Source organism: Helicoverpa zea, chromosome 15 (genome assembly GCF_022581195.2).
Source record: "Helicoverpa zea isolate HzStark_Cry1AcR chromosome 15, ilHelZeax1.1, whole genome shotgun sequence".
Taxonomy (NCBI): Eukaryota; Metazoa; Arthropoda; class Insecta; order Lepidoptera; family Noctuidae; genus Helicoverpa; species Helicoverpa zea.
In genome coordinates, this window is record NC_061466.1 from 3,541,665 (window position 1) to 3,565,319 (window position 23,655).

Below are 23,655 nucleotides of genomic sequence, written 5' to 3' on the forward strand. Positions count from 1 at the left end.
GATTACTCCGAGGTTTATAGACCGATTTACGTGATTCTTTTTTTGTTCGACTCGGAATAGCTGCCAGTTGGTCCCATAGTCATCAGGTCAGGATCTGATGATGGAAACCCTGAGAAATCGAGGGCAACCTTCGAAAGCTGTAGGCTTACATAGGGTAAAAACTTGACACTCAGGTGTACGCCTAAAAGCACTATTCAACTGTGAAGATTTGGAGCTGATCTGATGATGGAAACCAGAGAGGGTCGAGGGAACTCGACAACTGAATATGTAAACTACCTCGTGTTTGGGCTTAAATTATTTGTATTGACAAGACCTTTGCAACAGTGAAGGTTTGGAGCTGATCTGATGATGGAGACCAGAGAAAGTAAGTCGAGGGAACTCGACAACTGAATATGTAAAATACCTCGTATTTGGACTTATATTCTTTGTATTGATGAGAACTTCTCACTTGTATGGATAGTGACAACTATTCGTATCACTGAAAAGCTTTAAATAAAAAACTTTTTTACAAAAAAATTAAACCGACTTCCCAAAACACTAAAAAGCAAAAAAAAAAAAAACTATTTTTAGGTGCATCGGCCTAGAAGTCGGTGGCAAAATTAACTTAGTAACATCCATTAGACACCGACTTCTAGGCCGATGCACCTAAAAATAGTTTTTTTTTTTTTGCTTTTTAGTGTTTTGGGAAGTCGGTTTAATTTTTTTGTAAAAAAGTTTTTTTCTATTGTTCTCTTTAGCGGCATTCAAGAGGTTAAGTAAACTGGTGACAATGATGGGGTGACTACTAGCCAAAGTGATAGACTTTTTCTCCAGCTATTCACTGACACTACCAAAATGGCGACTTATATATACATAATTCTCATAGTTCATTCATATAAATCATTTGTTGTGACTTAGAATTTGCGATTATTACAGTTGAAGCATCTCTGCAATGACGAAATGCACATTTGACCATTATTTATGAAAGACATCCTCATAGTGTGTGATAGATGAGGTGAATTTTATTTGGTGCAACTATTTAAAATATAATTAACCTGTGAAATATTAATGTAAAGGAGTCATTAATAAAAAGCAGAAATTGACACAAGATACTTTTATTGTACACTTGTGTACATTTTTTGTTTTAGACTTAAGCCTAGGTGTTGGTCAACGCACTACTTGAGTGGGATGAACCGGGAGCTGTGGGTGGCACCGATACCGGGCCTACCGTGCTTGACAGGCTTGTATGTGACTGAGAACTCGCCGAGGTAGTGGCCAATCATCTCAGGCTTGATTTCAACCTGGAAACAATATTGAGTTCTTGTTAATACAGTGATAGGATTATCAATAATACTGTCTGCTAGTATTTTTTTGTAAATTGTACTAATTTGTCTACTATTTGCGTATTTGACCATAAATAAACTTGTCTATCAGATAAGAAATAAGGAACTTGTTGCCCAGGGTTAAGGTCAAATAGGCAGTCAATTAAAATTATGTTAATTAATTTTAGTTGTGAAATTGACATACACAGAATAGCAATGGTCACTTAAAATTCACTCCACCTCCGAGGATAACCTGACCAATTTTTACTGGCTACATTTCAAAATCCCAATATTCTATTTTTAAGAAATTCTCAGTAGTTTACATCAATTAAATCACCATAAACTATCATAAACAGAGGAACTAATATACATATCCTCTTCACAAGTCAATAAAAGTTTATTATTATGTTTGTATTTATAGTCTATTTAAGTAAAGATATTTTGTATTGTATCTATTGTGATAATCTTTATATGTTTATAAGTTCATATACATATAGTATTAATAGTATTATATGGGTCATTCTAAGTTAAGAAGTACTTTCGACGGCAACAACAAAAAAATACATTTTTTTTCAATAAACTTTACAAATAACCTATTTATCACTTAAAATTAAATGTTTCCTATGTGGTCACTCAAATTTATTGCAGAAATGTACGTAATTAAGTCACAATAAGCTCTAATATAAGAAAAATGTCTCTCCCCTGGTCTGTCCCCCAACCGACTTTATTTGTAAATCAGTAATTATGAATGTATTAAAATTCAATAATTATTTTAAACTCTTTAATTTTATAGGTACAGTAAACTTAGTAATAGTATCTTACAAGTAAAAGTGCTTTTATTCCAATTCTTAAAAAAAAATATGAACACCGAAATTTGTCCACCGAGTTTCGTGTCTCGTCCCCTGGTCTTTTGTTTTCGTTCAAAAATCAGTTTTGCTCTCCTAGTCTGTAGAAGTTGTGACCTTGAATGCATAGTGTGTAACGTGAAATTAGCAGCAAACGGCGCATAAGCAACTGCGCCGCCTTTATTGTCGGCCATTTCGATCACGCTACTTGCTGGGTGCAGAAGAGTTATGTGAATGCAGTCTTTCCTCTGGTAAGTTTTACATTGCAATTTTTTGTTAAAATACTAACATATACTTCAATATTTACTATGAATAGTGTATACATTGTTATGTTTGTGTGTGAATGACGTGCGCGAAATACTTTTACGGCTATTTTAGATTTCTATCGAAAATGTATCTCCCCTGGCGTATTTCCCCTGGCTCTTTTGATGGCAGGGGAGATACTTAATGTCCAGGGGAGATACATTTTTACGCGTTTCCATTAATACTTCTAGTTTTCTCTAATCCTTTACTTGGCGTTATGCTTATTTTAGCTTTACAATACAATATTACGTTTTATTTACAGAAAAATGGCTTGAAAAGAAGAGGATAGCAAACGATTACGATATCAAAGAATTAAAAATGACCCGGATAAGTATTTCATCGTTGTACTTGTTTTTTTTGTAGCGTTGGACTGCACAGATTTAAGTGGATCTATTTCTTCCGCTTGTTTTTTTATTTTCAGGTTTCTTGCTTTTCTTGCTCGAGTGGACTTTTGCTGCACGATCTCCCGCGAAGCAGCTAGCCTACTGCCGGACTGCCACCGTGGGATCTGGAGGCGAGAGTCTTCTTGCGCCTGTACTACTGGCGCGAGGAGCTCAGGGCCGGGAGGGAACTCCGTTGCCGCGGCAAGTTGTCGAGCAGCGGGCGGAGCTCCGGCGCGATCTCATGGTAGCCTGGAGGGAACGACTGTCGCAACCCAGTGCAGGGCACGCCACCATAGTGGCGGTAAGTCCCCTCTTTGAGGAGTGGCTCGGGAGGAGTCACGGCGCCCTCACGTACCGCATGACGCAGGTCCTCACCGGACACGGTTGTTTCGAGAGGTACCTGCATCGAATCGGTCGTGAGGAGGCGCCTGGGTGTCACCACTGTGCGGACAGCCCCGAGGACACGGTGGACCATACAGTCCAGGAGTGCCCTGCGTGGGAAGGGCACCGCCGGGTCCTCGTCGAGGCTTTAGGCGGCGGCGACCTCTCGCGTCCGGCCCTGGTTCAGGCCATGGTCCGGGGCGAGAGGGAATGGGATGCCGTCGCCTCCTTCTCGAGCATGACTGCTTTGCACCTCTCATCCCGGCCGCCGCGCTGGAGCAGGTAGACACCACGGGCGCCGGGTGTCGCGAGACGACTCCCGGCCACCGTAAGCGTAGGTCTGTGAGCGGTGAGTTCGGGTGGCTCATCGCTCATGTCCATTTTTAGACAACAGACCCGTGTCGGCGGCGCGCGTTGTTCCACGCGCTCCTCAAAGAGATGTCAGCATCCCCAGCGGGGCCCAGTAGGGCCAAGGCCTGCCAGGGCTGCGGGTTGTTCAAAAGAGATACCGCGGCCCTGGCACATAAAAGGCCTGCGAATTTTGATGATTTTTGACGTCGTTAAAAAAAAAAGTTGACTTTTGCTGTGCTGCCTGCGCTCGCCTGTTTATATTTTGAGGGGGCGGTGGGCCTTCATTATCTGAACATGGTGGTGTTACAAAAGCATTACTTATATCTTGGGGTGCTAAACGTCTTCTACGAATTTTTGCTTTTTCTCTCCATATTTCAAGTTACTGTTATTCAAAACAGAATTTTTTGTTTTTGTTTCTTTTTATTATTGTTTTTCATGTTTTGTACCTAGCATAGAAGACTGCTAAGAAATGAAAAGTCTGATTATAAATAATTCATAATTAAAATAAATAAAGATGATTCTTAAAATTAACCTTGTTATATTTTTTATCTCTTCCCTGTTCATGAAGTATCTTCCCCTGTACACCTTGTCTCTCCCCTGTATTGTGTATTTCCCCTGGTCACTGATAAAACGAGATAAACCCAAAAAATTGACTGACCCCTTTGTAAACGTTTTCAACGTAGCCGTTTACATTTAAAAATGTATACTTAAGTAAAAATATATAAAAAAAAACTCGTGCCGCCATTTCATACAACGAATTACCTCTTAACTTAGAATGACCCATATACTGATTCGCCTAAAATAAAGGAATTAATAATTAATTAATAAAATAAGAACATACCTGGTTAAAAGTCTTGCCGTTGTAGATACCAACAATGGATCCAACCATCTCGGGAACAATGATCATGTTCCTCAAATGTGTCTTAACAATCTCGGGCTTCTCATTTGGCGGGGCCTCCTTCTTGGCGCGGCGCAGTTTCTTCACCAGCGCCATCGGCTTGCGCTTCAGGCCGCGGGCGAATCGCCTGCGAGCGCGGGCGTGCATCAACTCCATGAGTTGCTCACTGGAAGTGGAAGTTACATTTTGAGGTTATGTTCGATACTTGTAGTTTTCAGAAGTTTATCAGTATTATACGTAAAAATATCATAAACTGTGATAAAAATAGGTCATGTTAGGATGCCAGCATCTCAAAATTAGGGAAATAAGTAGCAAATCCACCGCTAACATGGGAGTTTCCTCACTGAACTCTCTAACTTGTAGTACAGATTCTATGCATATAATTTTTACTGGACAAATAGATACTCACTTGGGCATATCCAGAAGCTGATCAAGGTCGACACCTCGGAAGGTAAACTTCCTGAAGGTACGCTTTTTCTTGAGAGTTTCATCGACCTGTAAAACGTAAACATTGTGTCTCACTTCAGGAAAATTACACTAGGGCACAATCCTTTAATAACACCAATATATAGCACCACCACTGTAACTTAGTTTTTCTGAATGATTACGGGAATAAATGTAGATTAAATTCATAAAATAATTTACAAACCTCAGCCATGTTTCCGATTTGTTTGACAGAACCGAAAGAAAAGGAAAGAAACTAGTAGAACGCACGTCAAAGTGACAGCGAATTTTTGTTGCTATTTTAAAAAATGATAATATGAAACCTGATACAAGGCTTTTAATCTCGCTTTATGAAAAAAGAGAACACAACTGGATAATCCTTACATAATTAAAATTAAAATGAAATATGCAAATACATACAATATCTTGATGAAGTGAAAAGTAATAACTATATAATAAAATAAAGAGGGTTTTTTTTTCTTGATTTGTTGAAACTGCTGAATCGAATTGCAAAATTCTTTCACTGTTGGAAAGTTTGACTATACCCCAGAGTAGTTTAACGCAGGCGTAAACACAGGCCATTACGTTAAGAAGTTAATCCGGGGCGCTGGTAAAGCTCGGAAAACAGCTGGCTTGCAAACAATGAAAAGATAGGTGGATAAGCAGTAGGATGGGAGGAATATTAAATAAATTCTTATATGATAGAGATGTTATGCACTATATGCAGGATAAAAATAAAAAATCTAATAATGAAAAACGAGATAGGTAATTATTGGCTTTATTAAACCAAATACTTTTATTAAAAATATATTAAGTCATGCTTGTTCAGTTATTTCTTCATTTGTAGATCTTAACAATTTTGATAATCTCTTACCAATCAATTTTGGGTAAGTTTTTGTTTTGATAAGAAACTCTTTAGACTGATGAGTTACTGCTCCATTTTCTAACTGATATTTGCATAAAGCGTGCAATGGTTGCAATAATAACTCTGTGTAAATTGGATCCTTTTCTAGTTGTGATAGGGCTTCTGCGGCTGTCTCAAGGGTGCTTAAACATCCTTCTGTAGGCTGTGTCCTAATAATATAACTACTCGTATTGCTTGTCATCAATTTAACTTGTTTCAAATTATGTAGAATAGGACAGGATGCATATATTGCTTTAGCCTGAGGCCAAGTACCATCTATTAACACAAGGTTGTAACAATCAGTGTCATTTTCCAGGTCTCTTATATCTATGGCAGTTTTGCTTGGATAAAGTAGAAGTGTGTTTGGTTGCTTAAGTAATGTTTCCAAGTTTTCATGTCTGGGTTGTGGAAACTTTTTTCCTTTAAATATAAGGCACTTGTTAGCGGCTAGACCTAGTTGTAACATTGGAGCAGTTCGGAGACATCTCTTTTCTTCTGCTGGGTGTTGTAGGAGAATGACAGTGCTGCGAGGATTCAGCTTTTCAGGTGGTAATGCTGAACACCAGCAAACAACTGCTGGTCTCCTGAAAATGAATGACATTTGTTATTAATAAGATCTTCTATAGTTTAAAAAAATCTGTTTGTTGACTTGTGAATGTTGTGTAATATTAGAAATTTTCTTTTTTCAATCTCTCATTTTGGAGATTGCTTTATCAGTAATGAACAGGACAAACATTTAGTTAACATAAAATAGGCAATTATAACTATATACCATTATATAATGTTTTGTTTACTTACTTGCAATCTTCACAAAGTTTGCGCATGACGGGAGGATCTGCGGGAATATTAGACAGATCATCCCAGACATCCAGCTCTCCTAGCTCTTCCATCTTCACTACAATATGTTGAAAATTTGTCTAAAGAACACAAACAAACTCAATAATATGTTTTATCATCTATCACTTATCTTACAAATACGTTAGATTAATTATTAATTAAGAAGGAAGGCGTTCTTTAAATGGAAAGCTTCACTTCTCATTATGTTCTATATCGATTACTAATTCAAGTAATTGATAAATTCAAATAAAAATCTCTTTCCATTCATTACACCAACCAGCCCCGTCCCATATTGACACAGCTGGACAGCTGATGACAATGACAGCTTCACTTTAATGTTGTCATGTCATTGTCAAGATGACTCCGGAAGCGGTTAAAGGTGAAACCACATTTGAAACAGGATATCATACCAGTTATTCAAAATGTGTGACCTATTTTTAGTTCAACTGAAATCGTGTCGAATTCGTGGAGTAAGTTTCATGAACATACTTAAAATATGGTTGAAACTTCCTTTACCAAATCTGTGTTTTGTTTCAATACAACATAGAGTCACTTTTCTCATTCTACGACTCAATCTGTTAAGGCTGATTTACATTGAGTCAGTAACTGACGTCAGTGTAGGCGCCGAAAACTGACGCGTGCTATTTACACGAAGTCAGTGTAGTGTCAGTGTTTCGTCAGTAGTACTGTACTGACTTCAAATCAATTTACACGATGGCAGTGCCGGGTCAGCACTGACTTGTCAGTGGACTGACGTCAGTTACTGACTCAATGTAAATCAGCCATTAAGGCTGATTTACATTGAGTCAGTAACTGACGTCAGTGTAGGCGCCGAAAACTGACGCGTGCTATTTACACGAAGTCAGTGTAGTGTCAGTGCTTCGTCAGTAGTACTGTACTGACTTCAAATCAATTTACACGATGGCAGTGCCGGGTCAGCACTGACTTGTCAGTGGACTGACGTCAGTTACTGACTCAATGTAAATCAGCCATTATGGTCCACATACGTTTTTGGTTTTTGCTAGTTTTGACAAGGACTAATATGATAGACACTAATTTCTTATAAACTTTTTGTGGGCTGGGTGGTGATAAATATATATATTATTTGGTCTTAGATTTTGCATGTCTTTAGGATTCACGTTAATTACAAGGAAATCTGGTTAAATAATATCAAATTCAGTGTGGTAAAAAAATAGGTAACTATTAAAAATGCATTCTATAAATTAAGTATGAAGTTACGTGTAAAATTATTACGAACACCATGAGGCTAAAACCAAAAAATAAGCTTTCATAGCCATACTATAACTCCCTGAAAAAAGTAAATTGAAATCAAAACTTTTTTGAAGATAAGAGATGGCGCTGCCGTCAATAATTATTTCCACATTCGTATGTAGAATTCAAATTAGCTTTTATTTATCAATTTCAGTAAATACAAAACATTGTTATAGCGGTGGAAAGCTTAGGTAGTTATTGAAAGAAATGTTATCCCCTGTTTACAGTTGTAAGCTCGTTTAATATATTAATGAAAGCATTTCTTGATATTATTCGACGCCATTTTGCGCCGCATTTTTAGCTATAATGGTAATAAGTCTCATTCTTTCATACGTAACTTTCATATGAGCAAAAGAATAAGATGCAAAATTCACTGACTTTCTCTTGAGTTACGTAGGTATGTACATTTTTATACGAATGTGATTTGTAAACATGGAGGCCGAGTGTTATGCTAGTGTAAAGTAATTTCATCGTTTTGCCGTGTATTATTTGTATTACTAAGTTTTCTGATGTGGTTAGTATGTCAATTAGTTTATTATGACTCTTTATTTGAAACAATATAGTGTAACCTATCATCACTAGGTTTTTTATTTATCCAATAATGTAAACGTATGCACTTATTTGGCGCCAATGTCCTAAAAGACCGTTATGCTCGCCTATTATGATTATATCTCACTAAAATAAGTCTGTTTTTATGTAACATGTTATAATTTTACAAACATTTCTAGAAAACGTTGTGCGACGTAACTGAGTTTCATCGTGAATAAACTGGTCTTACGAGTGTCGTCAGATCTGTCATTTCTACAAATTATGTGGAGTGGAAATTAGATATTTCGCCAAAAAACGGTCCAGGACTTCCACATTGTTTGATTTCGGTGTTTTATTTCAGATTATTATAATAATATGGGCACTTTGCGACTGAAATGAAGACAATCACACTGTTGTATTTGGAAACATCTTGACCAACCTTGAAGTAAGTACCCACAACCATTTGGACCCAGCTCTGAGGCGTCATTATACTTGTTGTTTTACTCGATATTAAAATAATAACAGTGAATTTCCGTATGTATGTCCTAAAATTCGTCACAATACGTTGTAACGATCAAATTGTCGATGTAATACATAGTCCTATCAATCAAATCACTTTTCATATCTCTGTATTGCAATGTTTTTGTTGGTTTTCAAGTTCATGGTTACATAAAGATCTAAGTGAAGTAATCTTTTTTTATCTGAGTAGTAAAACGATTGTGTTCTGATACTATTTTCATGTATTTCAGAAATGGGCACAGAGTTGCCAAAAACTCATGATTCAAGTGGTGATTCGGACTCAAATAGTGATTCTGAGGTTTGTATCTTTCATTACTATATAATAAAGCAATAAATTAGCTCCTAAACTTGTTTGTTGGTTGTCTTCTTCGTTGTTATCAAGTGAGCTGCAGATATAATCACCAAACAAGCCCTAGTGTCAGAATTTTCTCAAGTCCATCTGCATATTCAAAGATACACTCATTTTTTATTGGTTGCCTCTGGCTGCCGTTCCTTTATATTACTGTTTATTGTCAATTTAGTTAGTCATTGATGTAGATATTGTTGATAAGTATTATCATAGATTTATTTTGTGTTACAGAACAGTAGCACCAGCGATTCATCAAGAAGTGAGTGGGAGTGTTCTGATTCTAAGCAAAGTGCTTCCCGAAAGGCACACTTCTCAGTTACATCCTGTGATACTGGCTTAAAACTGAAGATTGCTGCCATACCACAGAGGAAAGTATCACCAAAAAGGACCAATAAACCATCAGTAAAAAAGAAATTGACCAATAAAGGTCAGAGTAAAGATAGAACACCAGTGAAGAAAAAATCCCAGCTCTCTGATACCACTTCTAGCTCAGAATCATGTAGTAAGTGTTCATCGGATTCTTCAAGTGATGATGATCTGCCGCTAAAAGCCGTTTCAAAATCATTACCATCTAAATGCTCGGCAAAAACACCTACTAAAGTTAAAAACACCAATGCAAAAGCTGACAGTGAAGATGGCAGGAAACCATGTGAGATCAAGGAAAGTGCAGCAAAACTTAATAACAAGGAGAAACAATGTGCATCAAAGACCAACGTTAGTGTTAAAAAGACTAAAAGTGATGAATCTACACATGATGCTCCATTGAAGAGAGGAAGAGGGCGACCCAGAACAAAGGTAAGTTTAGTATACCTAAGTAGCTTGGCTCATAAACATTGATAATAATTGTTATTGAGAATATAGACTAAACACGCATTTGGTAACCAGTCACTGCTGGGATGTTTTGTCTATAAGAGTGACATGAGGTGTGAAGTATACAAGAACATAAGAAATCCACATAGGTGTGATATGATAAACTAGCTGTTTTCCCACGGTTTCACACGCGTCCCGTGGGAGCTACTGCCCGCACCGGGATAAAATATAGCCTATGTTACTCTCAGATAATATAGCTTTTTAATGGTGAAAGAATATTTAAAATTGGTCCAGTAGTTTTTGAATTTGTCCATTACAACCAAACAAACAAACAGTTTTTCTCTTTATAATATTAGTATGATAAATAACTCATCTGGGAAGTTGCACTATACCTGGATCATCTTCGAGCCTTTTTCCCAACTATATTGGGGTTGGCTTCCAGTCTAACCGGAGGCAGCTGAGTACTTGCCTATATGACATCCTCAACCTAGTTTTCTGGACTTACTGGCTTCTGATTACCCATAACAACTGCCAAGGTTGTTCAATGTTTCATACAAATAAAGATCCTTATTTCTTAATGACAGCCGGGACCCACAGTTTAACATGTCATACTAAACATAGTCATTGGTGTCCAAGATATACTTGGAAAGTACACACATACTTAGAAAATAAAATTTGCATTGATACTTGCCTGACCTGGAATCAAACCCATAATTGAGAGGTTATTTCTTTACTGGGCGACCACAACTATCCCTGGGTGTGGGGCTGTTTTTTATCATCGAAAATGTTCCTATGGGACCCTGCAAGATGCAGATTTTATGGCTATATTCACCCAGTTTCACCACTTTGTCTGGTCTTCAGCACTGCTGCAGCTTCTGTCCAGTGACCTCGGCTAGATTGATTGGCTGTCCTCGTTGTGATATAAATACAATGCCTAGGACAATGTTGGTCCTGTCTATCCTATCCAGAACCTAAGCAGATTTTTTACATGTGTAGGTAAATGTAGAGATAGCTAAAAGCTAATAGCTGTATTGTGGAATAGAGGTCTGTTTTGCATAGAACTCTTTGGCACTCTGTACTGAAACCCGATGCAGCTCAACCCATTTTGTCTAAAATCCAAACTACTGATATTTTGAAAAATAAAGGAGTAGATTTTTGGGTAGTAATATAGTTGCATGCTTTATACATAAAGTCAATATTATGGGTTTGCCCTTGCTTGCTTACACAAAAATCTGTCATGTTAAGCTTGCAGCTAGCAGATGAAAATAACTACATGCCGAAGTTTGAATTGCGTCCTGCGGAACCTATCTTTGCACAATAGGATGAAAAAACATATTTTATTGCCATATTTAATAATCCCTTTTATAGTGGAAATGTAACAAACGGTAATAATATTACTTAGAGTAACATGTACACATTGTTAATCTAATTTGGGGAAACAGCCTGGGGTTAAACAAAAGATTAGTTGACCAAAATAAACAAATTACTTTTCCTTATTTTTGTGAAATTGATACCAGCAAAGTCCGCATTTAGCCAGAAGAAAAAAGATCCGACAAATTTCCTCAACATAATTTGTTTTTATTGTGATTGTTGAGTCTTTCTATAAATAAATCAATTAATTGGCTGTAGAAAAAAAGGAAGCTTGAGATAAGAAATGAATAATATTTCCTTCAAGATTTAATGTGGATGTACCTATTAAAACTACAAAATGGATCTTGATGATTCTTGGCAGTATCATAGCCAGCTATATAAGTAGTTCTCTAGACTCTAGGGTGGTAGCTAGTATACACCTAATATCATTCGGAAAATATTAATTTAGGGCCTTTAATGTAAAGGTCCTAAAATCGTTCCTTGAGAGAGCCCTGTGGGTGCTTCGTTACCTGTTTTAGTTACAGTTAGGAAAACATCTATCCATTACGAGAAGGCAAAAAATTCTAAATGGGAATGTTACTTTGGATTCATTTTTAGTTCTCTTCAGGCCTGCTAAGTCAACTAATATGCACACAGGCATCAGAATTCCAGCATAAATTCATCTACTGAGAAACGTAAAAGAATATCCTATATGAACAAATATTGATTGGATATTTGGAGTCAGCTCGCGAAAATTTCACGGCTCGTTCCGATTACAGACATTGTTTTCCAAATGCTCTGCTGTCAATTAACCCTTTGGCGGTTATCTATTCTTATTCCTTCCAGCAGGCTCAAAAACATTGGCATTAAGGGATTGTTATAATAATCGTTAAGAATTGCGCAATTATTTTTTATTGTGGGTATGTTAACTTCAGTCTTCTAAAAACCGTAATCATGTAAATAATTTCACGGTAATACAGTCCGTTCCTATAACATTCTTAATATAAACTTAAATAACGCATTGGTCTGAAAAAGAACATAAGGCTTTTATTTATAGACGCTAGTTTTTGTGAACTGTAAAAAGCTGTGTTTTTCCTCGTCATGACAACACTTTTGCAACAAAAAAGAGCAAGCTTGAAATGGTTTTTGTGTTGTTTTGAATACGCCAAACCAATTTAGATTGTCGTGTATTCTGTATAAGGTATTCTGCATAATTCATGATAATCGGATTAAACAGATTGTTCACCCTCCTTTGTGGGCATAATAACTACTTGGCTGAGGGGTAACCTGGTCGTTTGGGATAGTGACGTCTTATTGAGTTTATTAATTTCGCCACTTGGCTTGTCTATGAAATAATGATCCCCTTTTCCGCCGGCAATGGCATATACGGCTTTATACATAGTGTCTTTTCTAATGAAGAGACACACGAACCACTGCTTTGTTTTTTTTTCATATGAAGGTACTTTGATTTGATGGCTTTTCTCAACATTTATCTGCTTGCTTTCACTCTCCAAAGAAAGAAAATAAGGGATTCATAATTATAACGCACAATTACGTTACACAAAAGGACGGACCAAAAATGGTTATAAGTATTATTATATTATTTAAACAGTTAATAAAATGAAAAATGTGTTGGCAACTGTTTAACTTGTTTGCGTGTCGTCGTAGTAGGGTCCTAAAAAGTTTTAATTCTTAGGGGAGCTTTTAATGTATGGATGAATTACTATTGAAATATAAAAGAACCCTTTGTGGCGCCTTAATCTGGGGCAGTTTTTCTTAACGTTTTATTATTCTTGTTTACCACATGAGCACATTCTGTGTATGAGAAGGTACCAGTGGCTTGAGCAATAATTCCCCCCTTTAAACATACTTTGCCGACACAGATGTGTCATGAGATCTTATTCTTTCTTGTATTTTAATAGCCATGTTGAATTATGTATGTATGTAAGAAATTAATAATTTCGTCTGCTTCAGATAAAGTTATTGTAATAGTTCTACATCGTGACTTGTGAATTGCGTTTTTCAGCATTACATGATCGTGTTGGTTATTTATGTAACACGATATTTATTTGAATGTCATTGTTTTTTACTGCCTGTATAGGTGCATTTAAATCTGTTGCCTCGATAAGTGTTTGAAGTTATTTTTGTTGAAGAGCTGACTGTTAGAATCTTTTCATACGAAAATAATCAAGTATTTATTTTGAGCATTCGTAGTATGAATAATAAAAAGCACTACTGCATTCATACAAGTAAAATTTTTCTTGGCAATCGTCCAGTAACGTTCTGCACTTCAAAACCATTTAGAGAGTTTTTCTGCCTAGAATTCAAATACCTGACTTGATTGATTTTAATTCGTCGTTGTTGTCGACGTAAAAACATATTTAGCGGGCGGAAAATAAAAGAATGCATAGTTTTTCAAGTGATACATTGCAGCGTGAATCATTGTGATGTAGTGGATGCGTGAAACTATCTAGATCGATGTTCACATCATAATACCGAGCCTGAACAGCGGGTATTCACTCGTGACCGAATTCATTTCTAAAATAATAATTGCTGAACATTATCGCTTTTCTCACGATTGATAGTTAACACAGAGGCGTACCTTTATATCGTTTTGATTTCATAAATGTTCAAGATATGAAAAGTTCTGATGTTTCTTTGATTGCTAGTGTAAATAAAAAAGTAAGTTGTGATAGTAATAGAAATGGTAGCTGGTGCATAGGGGCAGTGACGCTACGAAGGGGTAGGTGTGCAGCGTGCAGCATTTAATTAAGGCGGTGGGTGCGCTTGGCTCGCGTGCCGGCCGCGGTGCACTTCCGGCTCGCCCCCGGGGGCGCTGCGCTTTTTCCTCGTGGCTGGGGGAGGCCGCGCCGTGCGAGGAAAGCGCGACCGGTCGTCACCCGCGCTGAGGAATTAAAATTTTTCACGTAAACTGGTTTGATAGCGCGTACGGTGGCGGAGTGGGGGTCGCGAATACGCGCCACGCCGGTCATTAGCTGGATCGCGGCGAGACGCGCGCGCGCGTTCCGACCTCTTGCGTACGCGGTGCTTCGTACGCGCGACGCCGCACACAAACGTCACATGTGTACACACGCGCGATGTCGTCTCCGATTGATTGGCTGATGTGATCATGTGTTTTAGTGTGAAACCAACGCTCATAAAATAAATATTGTAATTATAAAACTTAGTGTCTACAAGAATTAAGTGTTTGTGTTGTGTGGTTTGGCAAAAATCTTCGCTGTTCTTGGGATTAAAATTTCGAATTTGAAAAGATTATAAGGACGATATAAATAAAAGTTACATACGTTTTAATTTGTTTATTCACAAGTAGAAAAAATTAAAATCTCGGCTAGGCTAAAATGTTTTTATCCTATGTTTACTTAGAAAATCTCTGATCATAATTTTGGTAGCATAATAAAAATGTATACACTCAAATATCAATTTAATGTAAAGTTAAATAATCCTGTAGCTAAAAATCATCTTTAAAATTCGTTATCACTAAGCAACAGTTCGTTAATTCGTGATCATGTCACCGTATTATAATGTGGACCGCGACACTAATTTCATGCAAAACAAACACAGCGTGCGATAAGCGGTCGCGAGAGGCGCGGGGGCGGTCGCCGAATTTCCCTTATCAAACGTTTAGCGCAGCTCAAGGTCACGCGTTATCACCGGCTCGCGCGTCGCCGCTCAATTCGTTCCGTGATTGCGCGCATCGCTGCACTAATCATATCGGTGCATTTGTGATTTTTGGACCATAAATGCTATTATTATAAACTGGCTTTATGAAAGTGGTTACAGCTAATTAAGCACTGCCTTTTTATTTTACTTAGCAACCATAAATTGCCTTTTGTTAAGTGATACCAATCAAAATAGGGGTGCCCTTAAAATGCATTCATAAATCTATCTGATCGTCGACGTAAACCAGGATCTGGTTCTGAGACGGAAAAAATAATTCATCCCTAACAATGTCGTAGGTTTATCTGGAAAATAAACTGCGTGAGGTATCGATTTTAATCCCAAGAACAAGCAAGAATTTTATTATGGGTAATTGTTTACAATAAGGTGTGCTAAGGCTCGTACCGACGTAAATCTGTTTCAGCGTGTGTGATGTAGATCGCGACCTAGTTGCGCGTGATTGAGGATAAAACAATATAAATAGCTCGTCAACGCTAGTGGACGTGAGCGGCGAGAACTAACCGGCCGCGTAACACTAACTAGTGCGTTACGGACAGTGTTCGTGCCAGTAAAGTGCTTACAAAACATTGGATTAGTACATTGGTACGCAAGATTAGGAGGTGGCGCGTAATGCGGGCATGATGCGGCACGTGGCTAACGCGACATCGGCGTGGACGGCGCCCGGCGAGGTCTGGGAGTACGTCAGCCAGCTCGTCAGCTCCTACCACGACCAACATGATTGCCAGGTGCTCTACCCCTCTAGCAAACGCGCCCATGCATAAGCACTAGAGCGCATCGATAATAACACAACACACGTGTGACTCACGGCTCTAGTCGCCTATTAACGCCTCTTGTAATTCACATGTTAGCATTATACATGCACAAGACCTAGTTAGCGTCATGGCTGATAGACAATTTGTAATTGAGTAGTTTTTTCTTCTTTAAACGCAAAAAACTGATATGAATAATGGCGAAGAAGTATCAACTAATGTTAGAACTTGTCAAATTATGATCATTTATTTGTTAACACGTTAGATACTAATTGCTTAAAATGTTAGGTTGAATCAAAATAGCAGATTGTTAAACGCATTATCTACTAAAAATTCAAAATCTTGCAGGTTTTTATTACACTCAAAATATAGTAGAACGCTCATACACAACATACTGTTAAAATAATTTAAAGGTGATAAAGTAGCGTAACATCACAACGGATTTTGGCGAAATTCTTTCCAGTATATTTATAATCATTTAAAAGTAACACGACAGTTAAACAGTCATTTCGGCTTCTGTTCGTTGAACTTGTTTGTTCAAATGGAAGCAATAAAGTGCCACGTAATAGACAAATCAAACTCGGTCTATTTGACCGTGAAATTGTGATCGACCGAGCGTGACCACTTCGCGTACTTTAATACGGTATGGACCGCACTCACATCATTGGCCGCTTTTATCAGACATACTTAACAGATTCTCATTATAACTAAATAATTTGATTTAAGTATACACTTATCCGTATTTTCATCGTTATATTTTTCCCACGAAATGATACTTTTAAATTAGATAGCTAAAACAAAACATAACGATTCCAATTCCAAAGCATTGATTAATTTCCCACAAGAACCTGTTTATTTTATAGGTATTTCGCAAGAATATGCAAATGTCCAATAAATAATACTGATGTTATTTAATAAGTATAAAATTCTTTGGCTATCTTACACGATCTCCGATAGAAAAACAAGAAACACGATAAAAACTTTCTGACCGCGACCAAGGTCGACTTACTAATTTATTACAAGCTTTTAGAGTAAGTATTCGTCTAATATAGGCCTATGCTTATTATGCTGCCAGAGTAGAAAATGATGTCAAAATGTAAGCAGTAACTGTTTAATATCACAGTGGAGGCAATCCTGATTGATGTCGTTCGCCGTTAAAGCCCTGCTTGATCTTATCTTACCTATCTAATGGGTTTAACGAGATTACGGTACCCATCGAAGAATTTACATAATATTTCCTTGATCGTTGTGCACCTGGTCATATTACTGTTGACAGGAAAATCAACAAATATTGGTAAACTGGTCTTATTTACGAAATAAACAGTCTAGGCGAATACCTGCGTAATGTAACACAGATTTTCAATAATTTCTAACTAGTTTTGCAAAGCGGGCCCTCGGATTGCCAGGCCATAGATGTAGAGTATGCAACTCGTTGCGTTATACACCAGGCACTACATGTTGAGTCTCTATTATGCATACTTCAATGTTCTTTTGTTCTATGGAGTCGTTGTTTGTCATTGGGAGCGATTCCTCCGTTATTATAACGATGTGCTATAATGACCGATTACGCAACGTATACAGTTTCATCTAATGCAGGCGATGATTCAATGCAGTTTGTCCAAGTGTATATTGCTTGCATTTTCTTGCGACGTTTATTGCATAATTATCTACCTATTAAACCCATCTAATGTTGATACAATTAAGAGAATCTAGATAATTGAAACGTAATTTTCTCATTTGGATTTATAGGACTGCTTTGGTGTTTACTTCATAATTCCGAATAAAATCAAAAACTTATCGCAGATTCACTCAAGATTCTTCCCGAGATTATAATTAACCCCTGAATGTCATCTAAGATAATATCATTTAATCTTATCACAGTTAATTATAAACAAATTGAGTTTGTTTTATAATGCAACTGTACAAATGATGACAACACGAGCGCAAATATGATTAGGCCGACAGATTATATTGGCGACATTTCGTCAAAGGATGGTTGCATTAATGCCGCAACGACATAGCGGTAGTACTGCATTTTGCGGTATTTGACGAGTGTTGAATTTGCAGACGCGCTTATGACGAAGGCGGGAGGCGGCGGTAACGCAAACCGGTTGGACACCTTTGTCGCCGCGCAACCACCGGCTTTTGGTGATATCCGCAAAAAGTGCGCAATGGCATGTGAAGTGAGTTTGGTTGGTTCTTAATCGATGCGCAGATACCACAGTTAACGACCAACAGTCGCTTGCTATACTCGATCTCATTATACGAGGCATTGATTTGCTGGAATTGCTATTTGAACCGGTTGGATCCCGTCTATTCCATGCAGTTATGTAGACAAACGCGTTGTATTTCCACTTTCCGCCAAACGCACTGTATACTGATTGGATAGGAATGAAATTTTCCTGATAAATTCCTAAAATTTAGAATTAACGAATACAAAAGTATTCGAATCTAATCGATTCGTTACAGAATATTTAATCGAACAAAAACTTAATATTTCTGTTTATACTTAAACATTTTATTACGACTTGACGTAGACACAACACCTTGAATTTTTATGGTAAATTCAAGGACAGTAATGATGTTATTGGTTTTTTGCTATTGTTTTGAGAACTTAATTAGTAATGCGAACATGTATGTCGTAAGCAAACTGGAATAAAAATCATACGATGATGGATGAATTAATAGGGATTGTTGATTGGGCCGCTGCGTTCGTGAGACGTCACGTGTTGCTCTGAGCTCGGTCACATCGATTATATGCACCATCGCTGCATACTCATATTCAATCGGCCTCTTTATAAATAATTCGCCGACCCTCATAGGGGCCTGTTGTATTAATAATAAACGCGTTCAATCAGGCTCGTCCTCATGTGCCAATTAAATATTTATAAGAACATTCTTCACTGTTTCTTCTGACCGTTCATCTGAGATGTTTATGATTTTGTAAGTCGCCATGAGAATACTTTCTCTTATTGCTTGTCTATCTGTTTCTTAATAATATTCTTAGTTTACAACTATTAAAATTAAAGAATAATCATTTTAATGGGTGATAGAATAATAAATAAATCTCTGATTCATGTTATATCATTTATAAAATGTGTTAGAAAATAATAAAAATATGCCGACATATACAGAGGATATTAATAGCTGTCATTGCACAAAACTTGTTTCTATGCGATTAGATAAATAAACAAGTATTAAACAAGCATTGCGTATTGAGAACAGTGAGAAGGGTGCACTGAGAATCGGGATAAGCCGGTCCAACGGCCGTCTTACCATGGCATCGTCGTTTAATAAAGCCCCCGCGACAACTGCATGCTTCAGCAGGGCTGTCTTGTAGCCAACCTCATGACGGCGACCATGAAGTCAAACCTTTATAGAAAGTGAGCTTTGATCAATGCTTTTGATATGACACAAAACATTCACACGATCCCCAAGAAATATGTCATCCTCAACTGAATGTTGTAAGATTCAAAGGGAAGTTAATAATAATAATTATTGAATATATTCCAATGTAATTTATGCAATAAAAGCACCTGCAATACGGAGCTTTGTGACGGTGATCCAACCCTGGCTTCCGATCGGGTAATGCAAAACGAGGCTCGGGAATAAATCGTTTACATGGTTGTCGGCGTAAACTGGTCCCGCTGGTCGCAGCGCGACTCGGCGCGATACCACACGGACGTAGGAAATCACACTTGATTACCAATACTCATCTCAGAAATACTACTTGTGATGAAATTATTATAACTGGATAGTACTTAAAGTCGCTTAATGCTTTGAGAAACTTACTTAATTGCATTGGCATTAATCTAACAGTCTGTGAGAACGTTAAAGGTTCAAATAGGGCTTTGAAATTATAATCCAACGATCGATCAAACCGGAAAGTAGCCCACCGTGAATATTATGCCACATCTGAATTTTGCGTACGCACAACGTTGGAATACATTTGTGTGGTCGGTACGGCATGTATCCGCGGCAGTGGCGGTCTTATCTCGCCATTAGAGTTATTACCGGCTGGTATCTCGCCCATCGCACCGCTTCGATTGTTTCTGAACGCGCCATAGAGCCGGGCGCTACCACCGTAATTGACCACTGTTTACTTCCACGACAAGGTCTTATTTTATACATTATTTTGCGGTTTTTGTTGGCTTTAAGTTATTCCAAGCTAATAGGGAAGTATTGTTAAAGAGTCTCGCGTTTATCTTTGGTTTTCATTGCGGTTAACTATTCAGATTTATCCGCATTTAATGCTAGACTTGTAGTTGTGTACTTCGAAGAGCTTATATCTGAAATCTTTTTATTTCTCATGGTTACCGATGGATGAAATGTTTTCAACACAATTTCGAAGTTCATTTTCAATCACGAAGTATTTACCGAATACGGAGAAAAAGATACAATGAATTTGTTTCCATTGGGTAATTTTGTTTTGGCTTAGCATCAAGTCAATTACATCGAGTCGGAGGGGAGCAATGATATCGATAGCATCAGATAATCGTCGCCCACGCAACATTTTGCCGATTGCCGCTGTCTCGTTACTTATGATCAAGAAAACAATGAGATGTTTTTATTTATGTCATACGGCTATTTCTTCGTTTTCACGAGCTTTGAATTTCGACGAGCTTCATTGTCGTGAGGGTATTAAAAATGTCTTCGTTTTAAACATTTTGTAACATTGTCTTGACACGTGTTACACGAAGTTTATTTTTACTAAAGAAACTGTAAACATATTACCGTGGAACTAGCATCTGTTACGCTTGTTACCCCACCTTGTCATCTCTTCATTGAGATGAGTGTTGCTTGTTCAACTTCTTTAAATATTTACTCACTTATCGGACGCGGTTGAACATTGTTATTTTCAGTTTGTTGCCCTTTCTTCTAATGTGTGAAGTAAATGAAAAGAGTGAATAAGTTTCATATGTTCGGATCGTCTTAAGATTATAAATTGTAAGCTATATTTTAACGTCAAATAAAATCTGTGCTAGTATATCGGATTCCTAATAATCCAGATGATCTTGTTACCGACATAGGTCGGTTATGTGTCCTTGGTAGTCGCGCATAGCATCGTCTACTCAATTAGTGCGGGCGGTGATCGGAACCGGCGTATCCGCGTGTGTCGGTCTGTATGCGTGGGAATGCCTCAACAGCATTACTCCACACCCTTTTTACACACCACAAACGGGCCGTTGCGAAGAACCTTTATGACTCCATTTGTACAACAGTAGGAGTCGTAAACAAAAGGTTAAAGGTCCAGAACGTACAAATCCGTCTTGGTAACATATGCTTGTTGAATAATTTTTATTTTTCAGCCATTGTAAGGTTTTACAATGTTTTTTGAATTTAGACAAGACCGAAATTGTAGAGGGCGAATTGTTCTTGACAACTTCACTTCAAATGACAAACAACATACTTTATCATCCTTCTCCGTAAATAAAAAAATAATTAGGTAAGTAGTAGATAATTTGGTTGAGTCTCATTTTTTAAAATGCAGCCTTCCGAGTTTATTCAAAGACTTCATTACAACTACATCATCAAATCCTTCATTATAATATTACTGTGCATATTATGCCCATCACTGAAAGCGTAGCGTTGTTTACTAAATCAAAATGCTAAATCAAAAGCATAACTCTTAAACAGTGTAACCTTCTTCTCGTTTGTGTACACGTGTTAAAATTCTCAAAGAATTTGGGATCCTTGCCAAATATTCTTTAGGAATTTGTTGTGCTATTTTCAATTTTAAAAATTAGTACTTATCGCTTTTTGATGAGAGTCGCAAATTTTTGAGGTTGACTTATTTCTGTAGTGGCATGATTTGTCTTCTTTTTATCATGTTAATCATTTTAATTTTCTCCTTCCTATGAACTATTGTATACAAAATAAAATTGGTAAGTTTTTTTTAATATGTAAGTGATTAAGGGCTCTCATTGTAATTAGGAAACAATAAGATTGTTAGTTCTTGTGATTTCTATTTAGATGCGTCTAATCAATAAACTTGTTGTCCAGAATGTCGTGCGAACAAAGTTAAGTCCACAAGTTGATAATGAAATGTTCGTGTAATGTCAAGTTAAAGCTGAACTCAGTGAAAGCCGCCGAAGACTGGCGGCGCTAAGTTAGGGCAGGTCGGGTATTCTTATGGCTTCGCGCTGATTGTAGGTGTAACTTTATGATCGCACGCTTCTTGCGCGCTACTATTGTTCTAATGGGCCCTCAGCCTTCGATCCCGGCTTTCATACTAACACCCGTCTCGTTACTTGACTTAAGGTCACGCGTTCAACTTGATCTTGCCGATTTTCTACGCTTATATGGGAATTGTTTGAACGCTACTTTGCCGGTTGTTTTATGCGGGCTCGTATTTTTATTCTTATACATATTTAATATGGTTTGCAATTGCAGCATCGTGCAGGAGAAAATTCATTCTTTACAATATCAAACTCGGAAAGAAATGTGCCGATATTCTTACATGCCTTGGCTGGCTGTACAGCTACTAGGTGTCTAATATCCTTTGGATATTATAGATACAATAGCATGAAATCAGGAGAGATCCCAGAACCTTTAATAAATCATAAAAGTTTTGTGTGGTGTGTATGTTAATCTTAAAGCAAGGCGTGTCGTCGACCTTAATCGTGATGCAGCTATCGCACTCAATTAATCTTGCACTTCTGTGACTTTTGACGTGCCGTCCTGATTCCGTGTTGCAGTGACGAGGCACGGCAATATTTTACACATGATTAGAGCGGCGCACACTGGCACTGTATGGGTAAGCAAATTGCGGCGACGCGACGCGCAGTCACGATCTGAACCTCGCGGGAACCCGGGAGAGTTTCTAGAGAATTCCAACGTAAATGCTACACAGATATTAATGGCGGTATCTCCACCGATACACACTGGCTCGACTGTTTTAACGACTCGACATTTCCATGACTTGATTCCCTTTTATGAACTTTCTAATCAAGAATTAAATAAAAGTTATGCTGTCGACTTAACATTGCCTATTTAAAATTCATATTTATTATCCATTAATTAAATTCTCACTGCGTTTATAATGAGTCTTCCTATGGGGTTATTTTTTTTCTTCAAGGATGTCAGTTATTTTCTTAGGTAATAAATGCAGGTCGGTAGTTATTCAAATGAGACGTCGTTCTTAAACAGATTGTATCGCATAACGGATAAGGAAGTCGCGGGCTGCTATCATGTCATCGACAAGTATGCTGCCACTGCCTTCGGGTAGCAAATAAACTGCTGTTGGGTAAAATGTAAAAATACGTACACTCTTTGTTTGTATATGATAATAATTATAAATTATAACTTTAGATATAATAATTAAAATAATTTATAGGTATTTTAATTGAAGCCTCTTCCCATCCAGGATTTACGTTAATCTCAACTCCAATTAAAGTAACATGAAATCAGCTCATGGATTAGAAACTTGCTCTGCAAATCCGAAGCGCAATAAACTTTAATGTAATTACGATTTCCTCGCGGAGCTTATCACTGTTCCGTTATTGAGTAGGTAGTCTCATGTAAAATAGGAATGTAGTGTTTTACATAAACGAGAATTAACATCGTCCTAGTCTCGGTTTATAGTCCGACACGCGTCAAATAATAATGAAAGTTTATTAAAACAGCCTTCTTGACTCTGAATCGCACACTGAAGCATAACAAACACGCCTTCGGCTAATGCACGAATGTTATTAAATGTTGGGGTATTATTACATGAGGTTTTCCGTTCGTT

At 37.5% G+C, this 23,655-nt stretch overlaps 3 protein-coding genes across 6 annotated transcripts in view; 1 reads left to right on the plus strand and 2 right to left on the minus strand.

Moving 5' to 3' along the window:
• Positions 1 to 1,078: 1,078 nt before the first annotated feature.
• On the minus strand, positions 1,079 to 5,263 carry LOC124636953 (40S ribosomal protein S15). Its single transcript, XM_047173246.1, has 4 exons — positions 5,112 to 5,263; positions 4,872 to 4,957; positions 4,406 to 4,628; positions 1,079 to 1,280 (listed from the first exon to the last, which is right to left on the minus strand). The coding sequence occupies exons 1-4, from the start codon at positions 5,118 to 5,120 to the stop codon at positions 1,155 to 1,157; spliced, it is 444 nt and encodes a 147-aa protein (XP_047029202.1). The 5' UTR covers positions 5,121 to 5,263; the 3' UTR covers positions 1,079 to 1,154.
• A 405-nt stretch (positions 5,264 to 5,668) lies between these two features.
• Positions 5,669 to 6,964, minus strand: LOC124636952 (tRNA-uridine aminocarboxypropyltransferase 2). The gene is made up of 2 exons (XM_047173245.1): positions 6,609 to 6,964; positions 5,669 to 6,394 (listed from the first exon to the last, which is right to left on the minus strand). The coding sequence occupies exons 1-2, from the start codon at positions 6,698 to 6,700 to the stop codon at positions 5,722 to 5,724; spliced, it is 765 nt and encodes a 254-aa protein (XP_047029201.1). The 5' UTR covers positions 6,701 to 6,964; the 3' UTR covers positions 5,669 to 5,721.
• Positions 6,965 to 8,098: 1,134 nt separating this feature from the next.
• LOC124636763 (histone-lysine N-methyltransferase ash1) overlaps positions 8,099 to 23,655 on the plus strand; it is a 41,938-nt gene continuing 26,381 nt past the window's right edge. For 2 of the 4 annotated variants that reach the window (XM_047172896.1, XM_047172898.1), the window contains exons 1-4: positions 8,325 to 8,433; positions 8,809 to 8,892; positions 9,197 to 9,264; positions 9,547 to 10,110. In XM_047172896.1, coding sequence (XP_047028852.1) covers positions 9,199 to 9,264; positions 9,547 to 10,110 — 630 coding nt within the window. In that variant the 5' untranslated portion in view covers positions 8,325 to 8,433; positions 8,809 to 8,892; positions 9,197 to 9,198. The other 2 variants (XM_047172897.1, XM_047172899.1) reach the window with 2 other exon arrangements.

Coding starts and splice junctions, on each gene's coding strand:
- LOC124636953 (XM_047173246.1), bottom strand. Junction 4,629..4,871: donor CAGCTTCTGGATATGCCCAA/GTGAGTATCTAT, acceptor TTCCACTTCCAG/TGAGCAACTCATGGAGTTGA. Junction 1,281..4,405: donor ACGGCAAGACTTTTAACCAG/GTATGTTCTTAT, acceptor TATTGTTTCCAG/GTTGAAATCAAGCCTGAGAT.
- LOC124636952 (XM_047173245.1), bottom strand. CDS start 6,700: ATGGAAGAGCTAGGAGAGCTGGATGTCTGGGATGATCTGTCTAATATT. Junction 6,395..6,608: donor AAACTTTGTGAAGATTGCAA/GTAAGTAAACAA, acceptor ATTCATTTTCAG/GAGACCAGCAGTTGTTTGCT.